This window comes from Ochlerotatus camptorhynchus, unplaced genomic scaffold, assembly GCF_037179485.1.
Source record: "Ochlerotatus camptorhynchus isolate MF236.1 unplaced genomic scaffold, CSIRO-AGI_Acam_v1.1 ptg000550l, whole genome shotgun sequence".
Lineage (NCBI taxonomy): Eukaryota > Metazoa > Arthropoda > Insecta > Diptera > Culicidae > Ochlerotatus > Ochlerotatus camptorhynchus.
Window position 1 is genome coordinate 643,206 of NW_027041033.1, and position 17,453 is coordinate 660,658.

At 39.7% G+C, this 17,453-nt stretch overlaps 1 protein-coding gene across 2 annotated transcripts in view; it reads right to left on the reverse strand.

Annotated features, from left to right (window-relative positions):
• Positions 1-9,857: 9,857 nt before the first annotated feature.
• LOC135713339 (ELAV-like protein 2) overlaps positions 9,858-17,453 on the reverse strand; it is a 46,538-nt gene continuing 38,942 nt past the window's right edge. The window contains exon 4 of one of the 2 annotated variants that reach the window (XM_065236445.1): positions 9,858-11,594. In XM_065236445.1, the coding sequence (XP_065092517.1) occupies positions 11,264-11,594 (331 nt within the window). In that variant the 3' untranslated portion in view covers positions 9,858-11,263. Of the gene's footprint in view, positions 11,613-17,453 lie in introns of both variants that reach the window. The other variant, XM_065236444.1, reaches the window with a different exon arrangement.

Genomic DNA, 17,453 nt, shown 5'->3' on the forward strand with positions numbered 1-17,453 from the left:
TGCGAGGCTCTTAAATCTCTCGGCACAGCAATGTGAGTTCCCTTGCCGCTGGAAACTTTCTTATCTGTTCCCAGTCTACAAAAAAGGAGATAAACGGATTGTCGCAAATTATCGTGGAATCACCTCCCTGTGTGCCTGCTCAAAACTGTTCGAGATTATCATGAATGATGCTCTGTTCGCGTGCTGCAAAAATTATATCGATACAGAACAACACGGTTTTTACCCGAAGCGCTCCGTATCCACGAACCTGGTGCAGTTTACTTCTAACTGTTTGCGATTCAGGATGGCAAGTCGATGCTGCGTATATGCATCTAAAAGCTGCATTTGACACGGTGGATCATAATATCTTGCTTGCCAAGTTGGAGATACTTGGCGTCTCGTCAACGGATGTGGATTGGTTTTAGATCTTACTTGGTGAATGCTATGTACGGGTTAAGATTGGCGCGTCGGAATCGGATGTTTTCTCAATCAACTCGGGAGTTCCGCAAGGCAGTAACCCAGGACCGCTACTGTTTTCGATCTTTTTAAACGACGTCGCCTTTCTGTTACTATCAGGATGCTGCGTTTTCTATGCAGAGGATACGAAAATCTACAAAATTATTAAAAGTCTCTCGGACTGTTGGGATCGCTAGAATATGTTAGGTATTTTTGCTGACTGGTGCTCAAGAAATTTGATGAGTCTAAGCATCGAAAAATGTAACATTATTTCCTATCTCCGAAAAATAGAACCAATCATGTTTGACTATGTTCTCTACGGACGCTGTCTTGCTCGTGTAGAGCACATAAAAAATCTCGGCGTTACCTTGGACTGCAGACTCACTTTCAGAATCCACTACAATGACATCATCTCCAGAGCTAATCGACAATTCGGCTTTATTTAAAAAATTACCGACGAGCTCCGTGACCCGCTATGCCTCCGGTCACTCTACTGCTCGCTTGTGCGATCCTTATTGGAGTCAAGTTTAGTTGTTTAATGCCCTTTCCATGCTAGCTGGATTACTAGAATTGAATCCGTTCAACGCAAGTTTGTGAGCTATGCTCTTCGTTTCCTCAACTGGCGTGACCCAACAAACTTGCCACCGTACGAGGAGCGCTGCCGTCTCCTGGAAATCGAACCATTAGAGGTGAGACGGACGGTCGCTCAAGCTATGTTCGCTGGAAAGCTGCTTACGGGGGTGACATTGGCAATACCTATGTGTACGCTGGTAAAATCGGCAAGCGTGAAGAAAGGGGCACGGTAGCTCAAAAATGTGGAAGTTTTATGGATTCTGTTCCCGTCTTACGTAAGGACCAAATCTAAACAACGAACGTCGCGTGGAAGTGGAATTTAATGAAGGCATAAGCGGTTTTTCTAGCCGATTCAAAGTAAATTTGGACGCATTCAAGTGATCATAACTCAAGAATTAAACAACATACACGGTTGATCAAAACGGTCAAACAAAAGGGTATTTATTCAGCTTTCAAACGATATATAACAAGTTATTACATGTCACCGTTTCGAACGAACTGTCGCACTTTACTTGTGATCGATGCCATTATGATCTGCACAGTCGCTGGTGACACTGTACCGGAGAACTTATTCCACTTTGAACGCATTGTTGTGCATTTGTCACTTCTTTACCGCATCCTCGAAGTTTTAGCTTGACAATTGCCCAATACTTTTCGATCGGTCGGAACTCAGGGCAATTCGGAGGATTAATCTCTTTGGCGACGAAATTAACATTGTTTGCAGCATACCATTTTAGCACCTCCTTAGAGTAGTGGTAGCTGGATAGATCCAGCCAAGACATAACGTTGGTCTTGTGTTGCCGAATGAAGGGTAAAATCCGCTTTTTCAGACACTTTTTAATGTAAACCTTCGACGTCATTGTGTGAGATGTGATGAAAACCTTGGTTTTAAGACCACAACTGCAGATCATTAGTTTTCAAGCAAACATATCAGCAAAAACAAATTTATACTTGGAAGGGACATCCCCACGACCAGTTTCCAGGTAGAATTTTCGTCCGGGGATTTGTTTATAATCCATTTTGACATGTTTCGTCATCCATTAAAATACAGCCATCAAATTTCGTCAAAACTCGTTCGTATAGTAATCGTGCTCGCTTTTTGGCCACTAAATTTTGTTTCAGGGAGCGAATTGGATGTTTACTGGCACAAAAAGACTTATATCCTTCTCTTGAAAGGATGTTACGCACGGTGGAAAAGTTGGAATCGTATTTCTTTGCCAAATCACGTATGGAGACACCTGGGTTGCTTTTCACGTACCTCAACACCTTTCTCCTCAGCTCTTTGTCCCTAGTGCCACTTTTATGCGCTGTGCTCTATCCACACTCAGAGTATCCTTGCAACGTTTGATTACAAGACTCACCGTGGGCTTTGGGAATTTTAACACTTTTGCTATTTTTGAGGCAGACTACGAAGGGTTCCCTAGATGTTTGTGCACAATTAATTTTCTTTTCTCAAGTTCCATGATCCGTAATTTCGGGATGCGCCAATCAATCGAGAAAAACTTTTCATCAATTTCTTCGTCAATTAAACATCAACAAATGCCTGTCAAACGTTTTTTGTTCCAACCACCAGGGACGCGCGGTGGTGTATTAAACCGTGCGTCCAGATTTACTTTGAATCGAGCTTTAGGTTTAAAAGATCATCGGTAGTAGAGGCTTATCCTTGTGTAAATGGCACCACCACGAAGTTTGAGTCTGAATAAATCCCAGGTCTTTTTATATTATTATTATGTATTCAATAATGATAAATATTTAAAACAGGATCAAAACACAACTGGAAGAAGCAACGTAATATCATTTGATTGTTTCTAATTCGCCTGAGCTTTTCCACATTTATATCGCTGTGAAGTAACTGTAAACTCTAGATGGAATTTATATCCGTAACTGTAACCAGTTCGATTTTGTTTGCAAACCTAGTTAAATTGTCATATTTAATTATCTTAAAGAAAAATCGTCCAGCTCAAACCTGGTCACTGATCTTGATTTTCACGCGACGTGTGTAGTTCGGTTGTTGCGATTAGATGCGTATGTTGAGTTTTTTTAATTTCGGAAAGGGTGTATTCGTGCCCAAGGCTCGTTACATTACTGAGTTGATCTATCCAAGCCTCTATTGAAAAAAAAAAAATCGTGGAGGTGCCGGGCAAAGGTGTTATGTATATCCTAGACAAATGGGAAGTTACAAATTCGCTGTTGTCGTCGTCGTAGGTGCCGTCGTATTCACCATCGTAGTCGCGGTCGTAATCGTCGTCGTAGTCGCCGTAGGCATAGTAGTATATTCAAAATTAACCATCAACCGCTGAAACTATATGAATTATCGCGTATCGCTGTTGTTCATTACATACCAAGTGAAAACATAATCATATTTTGTCGTGGAGTGTTTTGGTTGTGAGATGCTCGATAACCCTGGAGGGATCGGTTTTGCTTAATGAGCAGAATATCATGGGTTTAATCCCAAGCTCTCCCACTACAATAAACCACCATCGTTGGGTTTCGAGAGCATAAAACCATAGAGGTAACTCTAAGACTAGAAGGTCTCAAAATAACATGCTCTACTATTTCGCTCAGCTCTGGTACTATCTTCGGTCCCAAGCTCATCGATTCACCCCTCGAAACATAGGAAAATCCACTAACCCCTCATTTTATCGGTCAAACTTTCATAGTAAATCAAAACAATCATTGTGTAGTACCAGAATTTCGACTAGAATGGGATACGTTAATCGTTTGCTTGGAACCAATAGGCTAGTCAAGTAGAGAGCCAATTTAAAATCGTTAGTTTCGTATTGATTGTTGATAAAACGCAGTTAATAAACAAAAGTTGAACCATGAATTTCGGAAAGGGTGTATGCGTGATCCAGTTTGGAAGACATTGTTGGCTGCTTTCAGAGACGTCGCTTCATTTGAAAAGCTTTTTGTTGAGTCGGTCGTAGATTGTGTTAATGTAAGGGGCACACGGTGGCTATAGCGTAACTGTTTTTGCTTAATGAGTAGAAGATCATGGGTTAAAACCCAAGCCTCATTACAATACTAAGTTAATATATCCAGGCCTAGAAAATCGCTAATAACAGAAAATGGAGGAACGATTCAGAAAAGTAATAAGTATATTTAGACAAATGTGACGTACGCCTGAATCGGTTCGGAAGACATATTTAACTACTCTGGATGATTTCATTTTATTGTAATAGCTTCTTGTAACCGATAATGAACGATCGTCGATCGTAGCTTGTTGTGATGTAAGTAGGCACGGTGGCCTTAGAGCGACCGTTTTTGCTTACTGAGCAGAAGATCGTGGGTCAAAACCCAAGCCTCTTTACATTACTGAGTTGATAGGGTCGCGTCATTTGCTTAACAGGTTTTAAAAGATCGCATCACTTTCCAATGTGAATCCAGATCTAATTTACCCTTTCCACGTCCAAACGTCCATCCAGTGACAACCGTGGGGATGCAGAGGTATACTCGGTCTCCAGTAGCAACGGTTGTTGAAATAACAATCCTGTCCCTCCCCGATGACCGTAAGGACGTGACCGGTGCCGTTATTATCCTCAAAAATATGGATTCTCCGCATTGTGTACACTGAGAATGGATTGCTAGTCCCAAGCCCCATTCATATGGTTCTTTGTGCAAATTTCACTAAATCTGGTCAATCACGGAGTAGCAACTACTGAAATGTGTGGTCGTCATGCTCATGCTTCATGCATCAAGTTCTGGAAAAACCTGGAAAATTTAGGTAATTTTATTTAGAAAAATGAGTAGACACGCTGTAGCTAGAGAAAGACAATTATACGTCACAAAGCAAAGAATGATCAATCTTGAAATAAATTCACGCTAAAAAAGTTGAAAATAGTGACTGATTACAAAAATAGTGACTTTAATGACTTGGTCTTAAAAAGGGTGACTAGCTTGAAAAAAGAGACCAAGCCACTAAAAAGTGACTCGCTACCAGCCCTGCGGTGTAATTTTGACGTCTTCTCGAAAGAGTTTCATATTTTTGACCAATACACAATAACTGAATAATGAAAATGATTAATTTCGAATATCCGTTTAGTACAAGTTTAATGCAAATATTATTTGACAAAAAATATGTATTCCAAAATATATTGCCTAAGACACGAAGTCAATGAAACGACGCATATTGGAGTTATTACTTTTGTTCCACATGATTGCCTTCCTGAATCTCTATGCAATGGTTGCCCAAGCATTCTTACAACGTGTCCCACAAATTGTACCCCCTTCCAGCTTTAGCCATTTTTCTATTAACTCCGTTAATTATCTTTTATAAAACCTTTGAGAGTAAAATCTACGTCCCTTACCTACCCTTCAATTCTACTTATAACACATCCCCTCAAGGCAGTTTCCTTTTACCACGTGTCCCTACAAATCTTCGTTCTCTGGATCTCCGCACATCACGTGCTTCCATTCCAACCCCGCGTCTTAAGTGGGCCCTACACGATTGCTTCTATTGACAATAATCGTATTGTCAATGCAATTCTATATTGACAATACTTCTGTATTCACATGGCATCGATATAGAATATATTGACAATACGATTATTGCCAATAAAAAGCAATCGTGTAGGGTTCGCTTTACAGCCACACAACTGGACACAGTGTATAGATACAGCTTCTTCCCTCAGGATGTGTGTTACATGTATTTGTCTGTAATCCGCAGTGAAATTATTTTCGGCATAACCGAAAAACCAAAAAAGGGTGTGTTCGCCTGCCCCTCCAATCAGCAGCAGCAGCAGCAGCGGTGTGTGGTTGTAGCGATGAGCGAACGATCAAAGATAGCGCTGAACATTTTCGGGGCCCGTCGTCGTCGGCCTAGGTAACGGCAAACACGTGCCTCCTCGCTCCGTTGCGTCGATGTCACTCGCGTGTGAGTCAAGTGGTGAGGTGCATTGACCCCGTTTCTTGGTCCTCCTCTGCCTGCGGGATTTTTTGCAATGGTGTAGGTTTAGAATAATTTACGATTACCTACCTACGTTGTTGGTTTTTTTTTTTCGGGGGGAAAAGGATTTTCATTCATGATTGAGAAGGAACATGATTGTTTTTAAACTGTTTTATTTGCTTTTATTACCGTTTTTCCTCTTTTTCTAAAATGACATAAAAATCAATTAAATAGGTTTTGTAGCTTAGTTTTCCATTAATTTGGGGATTTTTTTGAATACTGATAATATTTTTATTTTTCTTCTTCTTGTTAATTATTAAGTTTTACATATTTCGCTGCTGTTGTCGCTTCCGCTGCTTTCCGATGAATCTCCGTGTTGTGTGTGTGTTTTTTTTTCTTCTCTTGCTTGCGACCATTGAATGTAAGTAAAAATAAAATGTTGATACATGCTTTTCCCATCAGTGTGTGTTTTATAAAACTTCAATTTTCTCTATACAATTTGCCATTAATATAGATTTGTTTTTACTTCTGTTAGGGGTACTGAAACAAATATATTCTTTAGTTTTCTGACTGACATTTGTTTGAATGGGTTGATTAGCTGTTTTGTTTTTATTTTCTTTCTAGCGGGATCGACGTTCCGGTTGCCGACAGCCGAGGGGTTCTTCTGTAGCATTTTCTCAATCTCAGGGTGGGGAAATGTCTCTCAGTTGGGGGGTAATTTTCGGATCTAAATAAGCGTATTTGTTTTTCACGAGTGAGAAATTTTCCTACTTGTTAGTCGTCGCACTACTATAGCACAGAGATTGAGAAAAGCGTCGTTTATTTTTCTTGCTTTGCATCTTGAGACCCCCCCTCGTTCGGTGCGGAGCGGTGTTCGGTTTTTGGCGTCGATCACGGCCTACTCTGGTGGTGGTTTTCTTAGCATTGCATAAATGTCATTCTTTTGTTAGTTTGTAGTTGTTGTTGTTGCAGTTGCGGTTGCTGTCATCGTCTTCTAACACATGGATGGAGATTAGTTTTGTTGTTTGTTTTGTTTGTTTGTTTGCCACTGCTGTTCAATAGAAAGCAGGCAAGTCAAATGGGGTCTAGAAGTGTGTGGTAAACAAAACAATAAAAGTGTCTGCTTGTTGATGTCGAAAAGATATACGGTAAACAATTGGGAGATGTTACGTCCTTAAAAAGCGTCATCTTGGTGTTTCTCTCTTTTTTCTCAGACGTGTGCGCCCACACACAATGGACTGAAGTGCAAATGATTGATCGATTGGTTTGTTTATATCTGTTAATGTATTTTCCTTATGTTTTGCTCGTTGTATTCGTTGACGTTTCGACTCACTTTCTTGCCGTCTCCCGCCCGGGTTACCCTTACAGATTAGTCGGTTATTGTTCTGGCTCTGGAAGTCGTTTCTCTACGTATTATTCCGGGCATTACATCTTCATCTTCTTCATCGACGTCGTGTCACATCTGATTTGTTCTGTTTACATGTTGCGCGCTGAATACAAATGCTTCGCTTACATTGAGTTTTTTAAAAACTTTACATCCAGTCTCATTGTTTACCAACAGTTTTTCTTATGTTCTTTTTTTTATCATTATTATTTTTGCTGTTTTCGGGGATTATATGCTTGCTTTCGGTCAATATTTTGCCTAGTAAAATAACAGTTTTCTTTTCCTGGTTGCCTGCGCTCGCTCTCTCAAACGTGGGGTAAAATTGCGGTATGTTTTCCTGTAAATGGATTTTGCTTGTCCTGTTTGTAGAATGGGAGATTTTTTCGTTTACTGTATATGGCTACATCGCGTTGAGAAATGAGTGTGATAAATCTGGGACAGATCTCCGCCTTCACCACTGCAAAGGTTTGCTTTCCTTCAATGAATGATAATAGAGTAGTTTGGTTTTTTTTCCGTTATAATAATATGCAAATATAACATGTATCTTATAATTTTCTTTAATTTTCTTACTTTTTTCTTGATTCGAATACATAAAATTCAATATCCATTACTAATGACGAGTTTGCTCACCTTGCTTTTGCATGTGTGTGTGTGTGTGTGGTATTATGCAAATCTGCGAATTTTCGGTTCGTGTGTGTGTAGGTGTGTGCGTAATTCAAGTTCGAAAAGAAAGGTTTAACCATTTTTCTCGCATGACCCGGACAAGTGGGCTCTGCTCGGAAATTATTACACATATATGCACTAAACGTGATCACATAGAGAACTAACCATTTTTTTTTGTTTTGCGCGTGAGAGTACACTTTGAGATATTTGTGATGCATGCTTTTCCTTTCCATTTGTTTACGTTAAAATTTGTAAAATTGATTCGATTCAAATTTGTTTGTATGGTTGTGTGAGTGTGTGTAAAGCAAATGAGACTGAGAGCTGTCATTCCGTTCGCGTAGTGCGTGCCAAGTTTGCTCACCTTCCTGCCGACTAACCTTGGCTGATTGTTTTTTGGTATCTGTCAAACGAATGACATTCCTGCTCAAAATGGCGACTGCTGCTGCTGCTGCTTTTCTGATGATGCTTTTGCTACAGCTTTCCGCGCACGCGCACAATAATTGATGTAAATGCATTGTTAAATTACTTCCCCTTAAACATATATGCTGCGTTTTGAATAATTTATTTTAATACAATATCTAATCAATAAAATTTCGACTAAAATGGAGGAAAATAGTTTTGTTTACGCGTAAAATCATTGATTACATTTCCATTTTTGGTTACTTTGCGCTACTAAATTTACGTAGGTTTTGCTTCGGTTGACTAATACTTTAATTTACTCGCCCCCGCCGGGTCTGGCTGGGGAACGCCCTTTTTGTTTACAGAATTGATTTAAAGTAGACTTGAGAAATAACAGAGAGTAGCCTGAAAATAGGAATCTAAACTAGGATCAAAGATCGCTTCTGTGCGTTCCGGTTGTTTTTTTGTTTTGTGTTGTGTTTTGCCTTTCTTCCTTCCTTCAATGCCTACTACGCATTTCTTGTTTGTTGTTGTTGCTGTTGTTGTTGTTGTCGTCCGTTTTGCTGTAACTGTCACACAAGACGGCCTCCGTAGGTTAGGTTTTTTTTTGTTTTCGGTCTTGTTAAGCGCAATTGTCTCGTTAGTTTTTCTTCACCTTAAACTTAGTTCCACTAATTTAAATTTAGTTTAAAAAATTAATCACGAATATAAACATTGATATAAGGGATGAGAGAAAAAACCCACTGAAGTAAAATTTCACTACCAACATTGTTTTAAGAGTATTTTGTTTGTTGAATATTTTTGTTCATAGTAGACGTCAAATTTGCTTAAATTCAATTTCCTTCTCTGGTTTAAACGAGTACGAGTCACGAAAAAGTTTTTGTTTCAGTTTACTCCTTCCGCTTTGCTTAAACACTAAACATAACACTAAATCAATTGCAGTACGGTACATTTTCTTTCTTTTTTTTTTGTTTCTTTAATTTCACATTTCTTCACTAGATTTGTCACCTTTTTCTTCTTTTTCTCGAAAGAACAAACGTCAGAAAACAAAGTCAAACACGAGAATAGAAAACCATTGTTAAATTAGAGAGTGACTAGAATCGGTTTACGTGTGGGTGTGAGTCTGTGTAAGTCTAATTATCAGGTGTCAAAACAAACGGCTGTATATGTGTGTGTGTGTGTGTGTTTGTGAGAGTATGTCAATGTGTTCGTCCCTTTCGCTTAACCCTTTCTTCCGCCTCCTTTTGTTGAGCGCTCTTTCGCTTATGCATGTATTCGTTTGATTAGGGTGTAAGAAAGTGTTTTCTTCTTTGAATTTTTCATGATTCTTGCTAGGAAAAGGGGGAACAACTACATAGAAAGATAGAGAGCGATAGATGTTCGATTTCTTTTTCGATTAAAAAGTACACAGTTAAAGAAGAGTTAAGATTAATACGGCTTAAGAGAAGTTACTTAAAAAATTGCATTTGCGTTGTGGTTAGGTTGTGATGTTTTAAAAATTCAAAAATCCATCGATAATTAGCGTTTACTTGTGTGTTTACCGTTTTGCGTTAAGTTTGTATAATATTGATTAAATAAATTATCTGCTTGAATAAATACAATATGAGATTACAATTATAAGGTTAATCAATTAAATGAACTTATTACAACTTCCCATTGTTTTTGTCATCTTCATCGCTTTCCTCCTTAAAAGTTACGCGTTGTTTATGATTTCATTTGTTTTCTTCTTCTTCTTTTTTTTTTGGTTGCTTTGCTGTGTTTTATATTCACGTCATATTGAAACATTCAAGAATAAATTAGTATATAAATAAATAGTTTTTTGTTTTTTTTTGCTTTATTTAGATTAGCTTCAATTTTAATTACGAGATCATTCAGCTTTCGCCAAGGAAACGGTTTGCGCTGTGATTGCGGCAATTTTCTGTCGCGCGGCAAGCCTTGCGAACGCACCGCCCACTGCGCCCGGTCCCCCGTGTTCGTTTCGCTTTCATCAATTTGGCTAATATTTATTTAATATAGAGATAGTACCATTTCTAATACATTATTGCACATTTATATTTGTTTTCTTAGGTTCCTTTTTGCTTTCATTTTTCGTCTTGTCAGAGAGTAAACATTGAGCGTTCCGTAAAATTCGCTAATTTTTTAATTCGTCTTAAGAGAGCGCGGGACCGCTTGGGCAGCAGTAGGGGGTAGGTTCCGTGAGTCGCCGCCAGGTGGTGCTTGGTTTGACAGCCGGTTCGCGCCGAACGTGCCTCGGCAAAAGCTAATAACAATTAATTCATTTTTTTTTTCGGTTTTTGAGTTTTAAATGATTCTGCTATTTGTTTTCTTATGCTTTTCAGTAAGTCGGCTCTTGAGTTGAAGAGATATCTGCTTGATTTTCTTTTCTTCTTTCGCTAGTTAGGAAATATCAAATTAGTTTCTGTGTCTTCTATATACAATATTTTTGAAATATTATTGCACCTTTCTGTTGTTTCACTTCGTCTTCGTATATTTTCCTTAATAAATTTTTGTTATAAGAGTATTCCATTGATTCACTTGATATCTTAATAACTTTACGAATGATATTTCCTTCTCTTGTGTTGTATATTCGGTTGGGTTCGGGCGTTATTTTCAACCGTCAATGCATGCGTTCAAAGTAAATCAGAATTCTCGGGAAAACAACACAGGAGACGCTACTGTCCTACGCTGAATATTTTGTTTTTCGTTCTATATAAGGAACAGGTGTCTTTTGAAGTAATTCCTAGGAAAATGAGTTGACAATGTGTGTCCGTGTTTGTGTGTATTCTTCACAGGGGAGGAGTTAGTAGGAGAAGGAGAAGGAGGAGAAGGACGGGGGTTGCATGTGTGTGCTGCAATCACGTGGGATTCATCTTCAAAAAACCTTATTTAATGGGAAGAATACAAACTTAGAATTTTTCCCAGTTTTAGTTCGTTTTCGACTTGGTGTTGTTCGTCTTGAAGCTGACCTGTAGTACCCGGTTGCCGAGGGTGTACCCGTTGAGGGACTGGACGGCAACGACGGCTTCGTCGTAGTTGGTCATCGTGACGAAGCCGAAGCCCTTGCACTTGTTCGTCTGCAGGTCCTTGATCACCTTGACACTCTGGACCGCTCCGAACGGGCCGAACAGCTGCCAGAGGACATTTTCCTCCGTCTCCGGGGCCAGGTTGTAAACGAAGATGCACCAGCCGGAACCGTTGATGGCGTTGGCCGAGAGGACTGAAGTACCGAGGTCACCGGTCAACGGTGAGTAGCGGCTGAAATTAGAGGGAAGGCTAAAAGAATTTACGAGAGAAGCAGACGTGAGTGAGGTTGCGTTAGCTGGGTTTGGGGCGGTGAAAGCTCAAGCGGTTCGCTGGGATGATTTGTGTCGGGTGCTTGTCAGAATATACAGTGTAGTCGACGATGGGCCTGCTGGAGTTCATGATCCGATACTGTGCACTTTATACCATACACATTGGAGTATATTTAACCCTGATCGGTAAACACTGAACTACTGTTGGGAGTGAAAAGTTGACAAACGGATAACATCGCCATCATGGCGATGTTGTTCAGTTGTCAACTTATCACTAATCACCCGACATAGTTTAACCATTTTTGAATAGGTTCAGTTTTGAACGATCTGAATGGATTCTACCCAAATTTGGGCAGCTTGAAATAGCGTGAAATGCAGTGCACTTTCTCACACAAAGGCCCGGCGAAAATTTGAAGATGGAAATAGAATTGGGTGTGATATATCTATAGAAGCTGGTTTGCGAGCTATCTATTCTCAAGTTCAGAACAGATCTAAAACGCTGTCCAGACTGGAGAGTTATAACATGTTATAACGGTTGTCAAATAATTGCAACACAGAAACCACCATCAAGATAGCGCTATAACATGTTATAACTCTGTAGTCTGAACGTACTATAAGAGACATTGAACTCATTATTTCGTGGACTTGATGTCTCGAATGTCTAGCGGACTTTCTTTCAAAGCTTATTGGACTTTATTTTCAGATAGCTTATCCTGGAAGCAGGCATGGAAAAAATCATTCACGTAACGTTCAATTTGAAATTGAACAGTGATAAACAATCTTAGTAGATTTAACGGTAATAAGCGTGGTTATATTGAAAATAAGTGTTTTCTGCAAAATACTATTCCTAACTATGGTCCTTGTTTCAGTGTGGGCTTTCTTCGGTTAGCGTGAAAAGGACCTAAAAAGTTGTTTTAAAAAGTTGGTAGGCCATTTCTACAGTTACGCGAGCATGGACGAGTGCACCGATGAATTTGAGTTCACTCACCCGAGAAAAAGTGACGCAAGCTGCGGCCAATGTTTACTAAACATGAACACTAAATGTTCATGAATAATGAATAATGAACATTTAGTGTTCATGATTAGTAAACATTGCCCGCAGCTTGTGTCACTTTTGCTCGAGTGAGTGAACTCACATTCATCGGTGCACTCGTCCAATAGACGAGTGCACGGATGGATTTAAGTTCACTCACTCGACAAAAAGTGACACAACAGCGGGGCCCTGTTTACTAAAAATGAACACATATGTGTTCATTTTTAGTAAACAGGGCCCCGCTGTTGTGTCACTTTTTCCCGAGTGAGTGAACTCAAATTCATCGGTGCACTCGTCCAATACGATGTAAACATTGTGATTTTGTCGTCTCTTTCATTCGCCCTCTGTTTGAATGTTTGATGAAGTGATGGAGAAACATTCACATTGCCTCCCGTATGGGGACCCACCAACCAAAGGATTTTTCGGTTTCAATAGAGGGAAATTTAGCAGTTAAAAAAGGAAGCAAGACAAGATGAGGATGATGATAATGTCACGGTTTTGAGGTGTTCCAAGTCGAAGGTGGAAGTGGTTGCGAAGACAAATGAATTTCGGCCGATGGCTTGATTTCGGAAGTATTCAGTGGGGAATGGAGGTCTAGATCCTCTGGAAGAAATTCGTTGGTTGGGAGCTTCATACGAAGAGATTCAGAGTGTGCTACTGCTGAGGATGATTGGGGGAATGTATAATTTAAGTGGGTTAATATTAGTCCCGCACAACTTTTTGAAAATATCATAAAGCAGCTGCTGCTGGCTAGGGTTGATGCATATATTATGTCACGGTCTAAGGGGAGAGGGGGGGTCTAAGATTTTGTGACAAGCAATGCATTAGGCATAGGAAAAACGTCACGATATGGGGGAAGGGAGGTGGTACTTTTTTGCTCGATTTAGCGTGACATAATTAATGCATGGACCCCTAGTTGAACGGTCCGAAATGCAATAAAGAAAGTGGCAGCCAGTCAAACCGTGATACACACTAAAAATTACATGAGAGAACGGTTAGATAATTCACTCATCACTGACTCATTCAAGATTATCGATGAATAGCGGATGAAATCGGATGATATCAGCAAGCGCGTATTATTATTCTTTACGAATCAAAGAAATCTCGATGAACATTTCAAATGGTCCTATCTGCTTTGATCGATCCTCTTCATCGACTTTCTCTTTTCATAACCACTGCTATGCAAACAGATTTCGCGCTAATTCTACCACATAGTTTGATAAAGGAGATTCTTATCTAGCGTCCAAAACGTCAAATACAACAGGGAAAGGTTTTGCAGCTGAGTTATTAACGAAAGAGAAAGTCGATGAAGAGAATCGATCAAAGCAGATAGGACCATTTGAAATGTTCATCGAGAAATCTACAAAAATCGAATTTTTTAAGCAAATTTGATTGAAATCCGTTAAATGAAATGTAGAATGGATTACTTTCGTCCCCCTCGACGTAAACATGAAAAGGTTGACAGCGTTCATTGATGTTTATGTTCATGCGTTGATTCATCTCACGTTAGTTGCTTCACAATCAGAATGATTGTCAAATGGATCGCAAATGAATGCATGGACGAGTGCACTGATGAACTTGAGTTCATGCACTGACGAAAATTTGACAGGAGAACGGGGCAATGTTAAATTAAAATGAACACTAAATAATCATTGGTAATGATACATTGCCCCGCTTTCCTGTCAAATTTCCATCAGGCGTGGGCGTACTTCGGTTCGCGCGAAAGGGGCTATCCATTTGTAATAGACACATTGTGCATTGGTCAATTCTTCCTTTTATAAAGATTCTTCCACAGACAAACAGACATAACACTCGCAAGTTTTTCATCGTACAAGAATTTAACGGTCAATTTAAAAGTATCGTAGTTGGTAGTACCGCCACCTGTGGCGCGCATAGTCAATTCCCTTGCGTTTGACGTTTACACACTACCGCCATCTGTTCAGCGTATTACCCATCACAGTGTACCCTACAGATGGCGGTAATGTTTTAGCGACGATGTTTTACAGTGACCGATATTCAATGTGCTATGTCTGTTTGTCTGTGATTCTTCGCTAAACATTCGGATCGCATAACGACGGCAGATTGATATTGGCACACTCAAAAGTCAACCAGATGTGAAACTTGCCGGACTAAAGGGCCACGCACCATAGATCCGTTTGCGTTACGTTGACGTAAATTTGACAGTTAGACAATGGACGAGTGCACCGATGAATGTGAGTTCACTCACTCGAGAAATGTGACACAAGCTTCGGGCAATGTTGGCAATTGTTGTTAATACCCCGTACAGACTATGGCTTATATCATGTAATATACGCTGTCTTGCAATGAGCACTTATACATTTAGTTTTTACTGGAAATCCTATGCATGAGTGCTCATTGCAAGACAGCCTATATTACATGATATAAGCCATAGTCTGTACGGGGTATAACCACAGACAAACAGACGTAACTCTTCATTGTGTATCTTCGTTCATGCATTTAACGGTTGATTTGAATATTATCAGTTCCGCGAACTACTCGCCGCAGCGCTGGCATCGGATCACTTTGACGTTTCTATATATTCTATAGAAATTTTATGCAATATTGTTTACGAGTTAGCGAGCAAACTTGTTTTCCACGAGAAGCCAGATAGATGTCGTTACTGAGGTTATATGTTTTGAGATACTATGTTTTCAAGAACAAGTTTTTCAAAGAGTTACGTCTGTTTGTCTGTGGTATAACCCACAATCAATACGAAACTAACGATTTTAAATTGGCCCACTACTTGACTAGCCTATTGGTCCCAAGCAAATCGACTAACGTACCCCATTATAGTATAAATTCCAGTACTACACTATGTTTGTTTTGATTCGCTATGAAAGTTTGACAGATCAAATGAGGGGTTAGTGGATTTTCCTATGTTTCGAGGGGTGAATCGATGAGCTTGGGACCGAAGATCGTACCAGAGCTGAGCCAAAAAGTTGAGCATGTTTCTTCGGGACCTTCTAGTCTTAGAGTTACCTCTATGGTATAACAGTTTCTTATACCCCGTTCACATTACAGCGTATATCACGTGATATAAGCTGTCTTGCAGTTTTCACTGGAAATCCTATGTATGAGTGCTCATTGCAAGACAGCCTATATTACGTGATACAGGCTGTAATGTGAACGGGGTATTATGGGAATTTTCCGTGGAGTGAAAGGATAGTACGAAGTCCGCCATGTTTCACGCACAGTCTGACGTTTGCTTATGGATTTTAACATTGAAGTTAAGAGGTACAGAGTCGCTGTCAACGCCAATAGCAAAAACAAACTGTCATAGCTGCAAAAAGTGTCATTTTGCGAAATGAAAATTCACAGTAGGCGAAAATTGTTGTAAAATCGGAGTCTGGAGGAGAGTTCAGATGAAGTGTGGTATCTTGATTGCAACTTCTCACATCAGAAACAATACCAACATTCTAAAACAGCAGGATGAGTCTAAATTGACGATTATTTTAAAGAGCCTGATTTTATAAAGAGACGAAATCTTATCGATTTGACAGGTCTTCTGCTCGATTGAAATAACTTTTTCTATAACTTTGACAGGTAATTGATTGTTCCAATTTTGGCAAGTCGTCTCTTTATAAATTATTCAGACTCTTTAGGCTCTGAACCATTTGGCGAATTTATTAACTTTTGGTTAAAATTTGACAGATGGAAAGTTATCGATTAACCCTGCTATCCGAGCATGGTTATTTATGACAGACAAGAAGTTAAATTGGACAACCGTGGCTCGAAAACCGATCGATCGACAGCACGGGGATTTTCGAACATAGAAAATAACTGTCACAACTCAGCAAATGGTTCACAGCCTTAGTTTATTTGTCTGGCTGATGGTAAATTGCTGGTGCTGGTTACGAGTAGACTGTTTCTATGAATCGTTTGCACGGAACTTGCTGTCCGTGAGCAGAATAACTGATTTGGCGTTGCAAGTGTTATCTGTGCTAAAAGGAGAAGAAGCTGTGTTATTGGGCAAACGGAAACGATGGTCTATATCATCTGAAACACCTGAAACCTTCTGAAGGTAGTGCGTGAGGACCTGGGACACGGGTTGAAAATGGGTTCTTGTGAAGTGCAGCCGATTTGTGCTGGTTACGGTTTTAACGGAAGATGTCCAGTGATTCTTTTCCGAAAGCGTCTACGACAATAAAGCCCAAGCGAGACGTGGTGTATAAGCGGAGAAGACTCAGAAGCTGCAGGTCTTCATCAACCGATGCCAGCGGTTTATAATTCGTGCCTGGTAGCCCACAACTGGATCTCGAATGCCGAGCTCCGTCTTCGATGTCATCAGAAGCCGATAGCAACAGAAATTCGAGAGCGAAAGTGGAGGTGGGTCGGCCACACACATTTATATGGGGTGGAAATGAAATCTGGGTCATTCCAGCTCAAGTGGGTACAGAATTTAAAAAAGTTGTGGTCGATGTCACCGATTTGAGCCAAATTTGGCCAAAACGCTTATTTTGGCATTCTGAACAAACTTCATTGTTTATTTTACTCTAAAGTGCCTAGATCCTTCTGGGCTACGACCCTGGATTTTCGAGATTTAAAAAAATAATCAACTTTAAGAAGAGATTACTCCACAACCAAATAAGCTATTCATGATATTAGAACGTCATTTAAAGGTTTTTGAATGGTAATTCACATAGAGGTACTCACATGTTGTTTTTTATAGTTACTACAGTAAACAGACTGATTACCAGCAGGTATCAAAATTGTCAAAAAATGGCCTTTTTCACCATGGGTGGGATTTTTAATTTCTTAATATTTTGG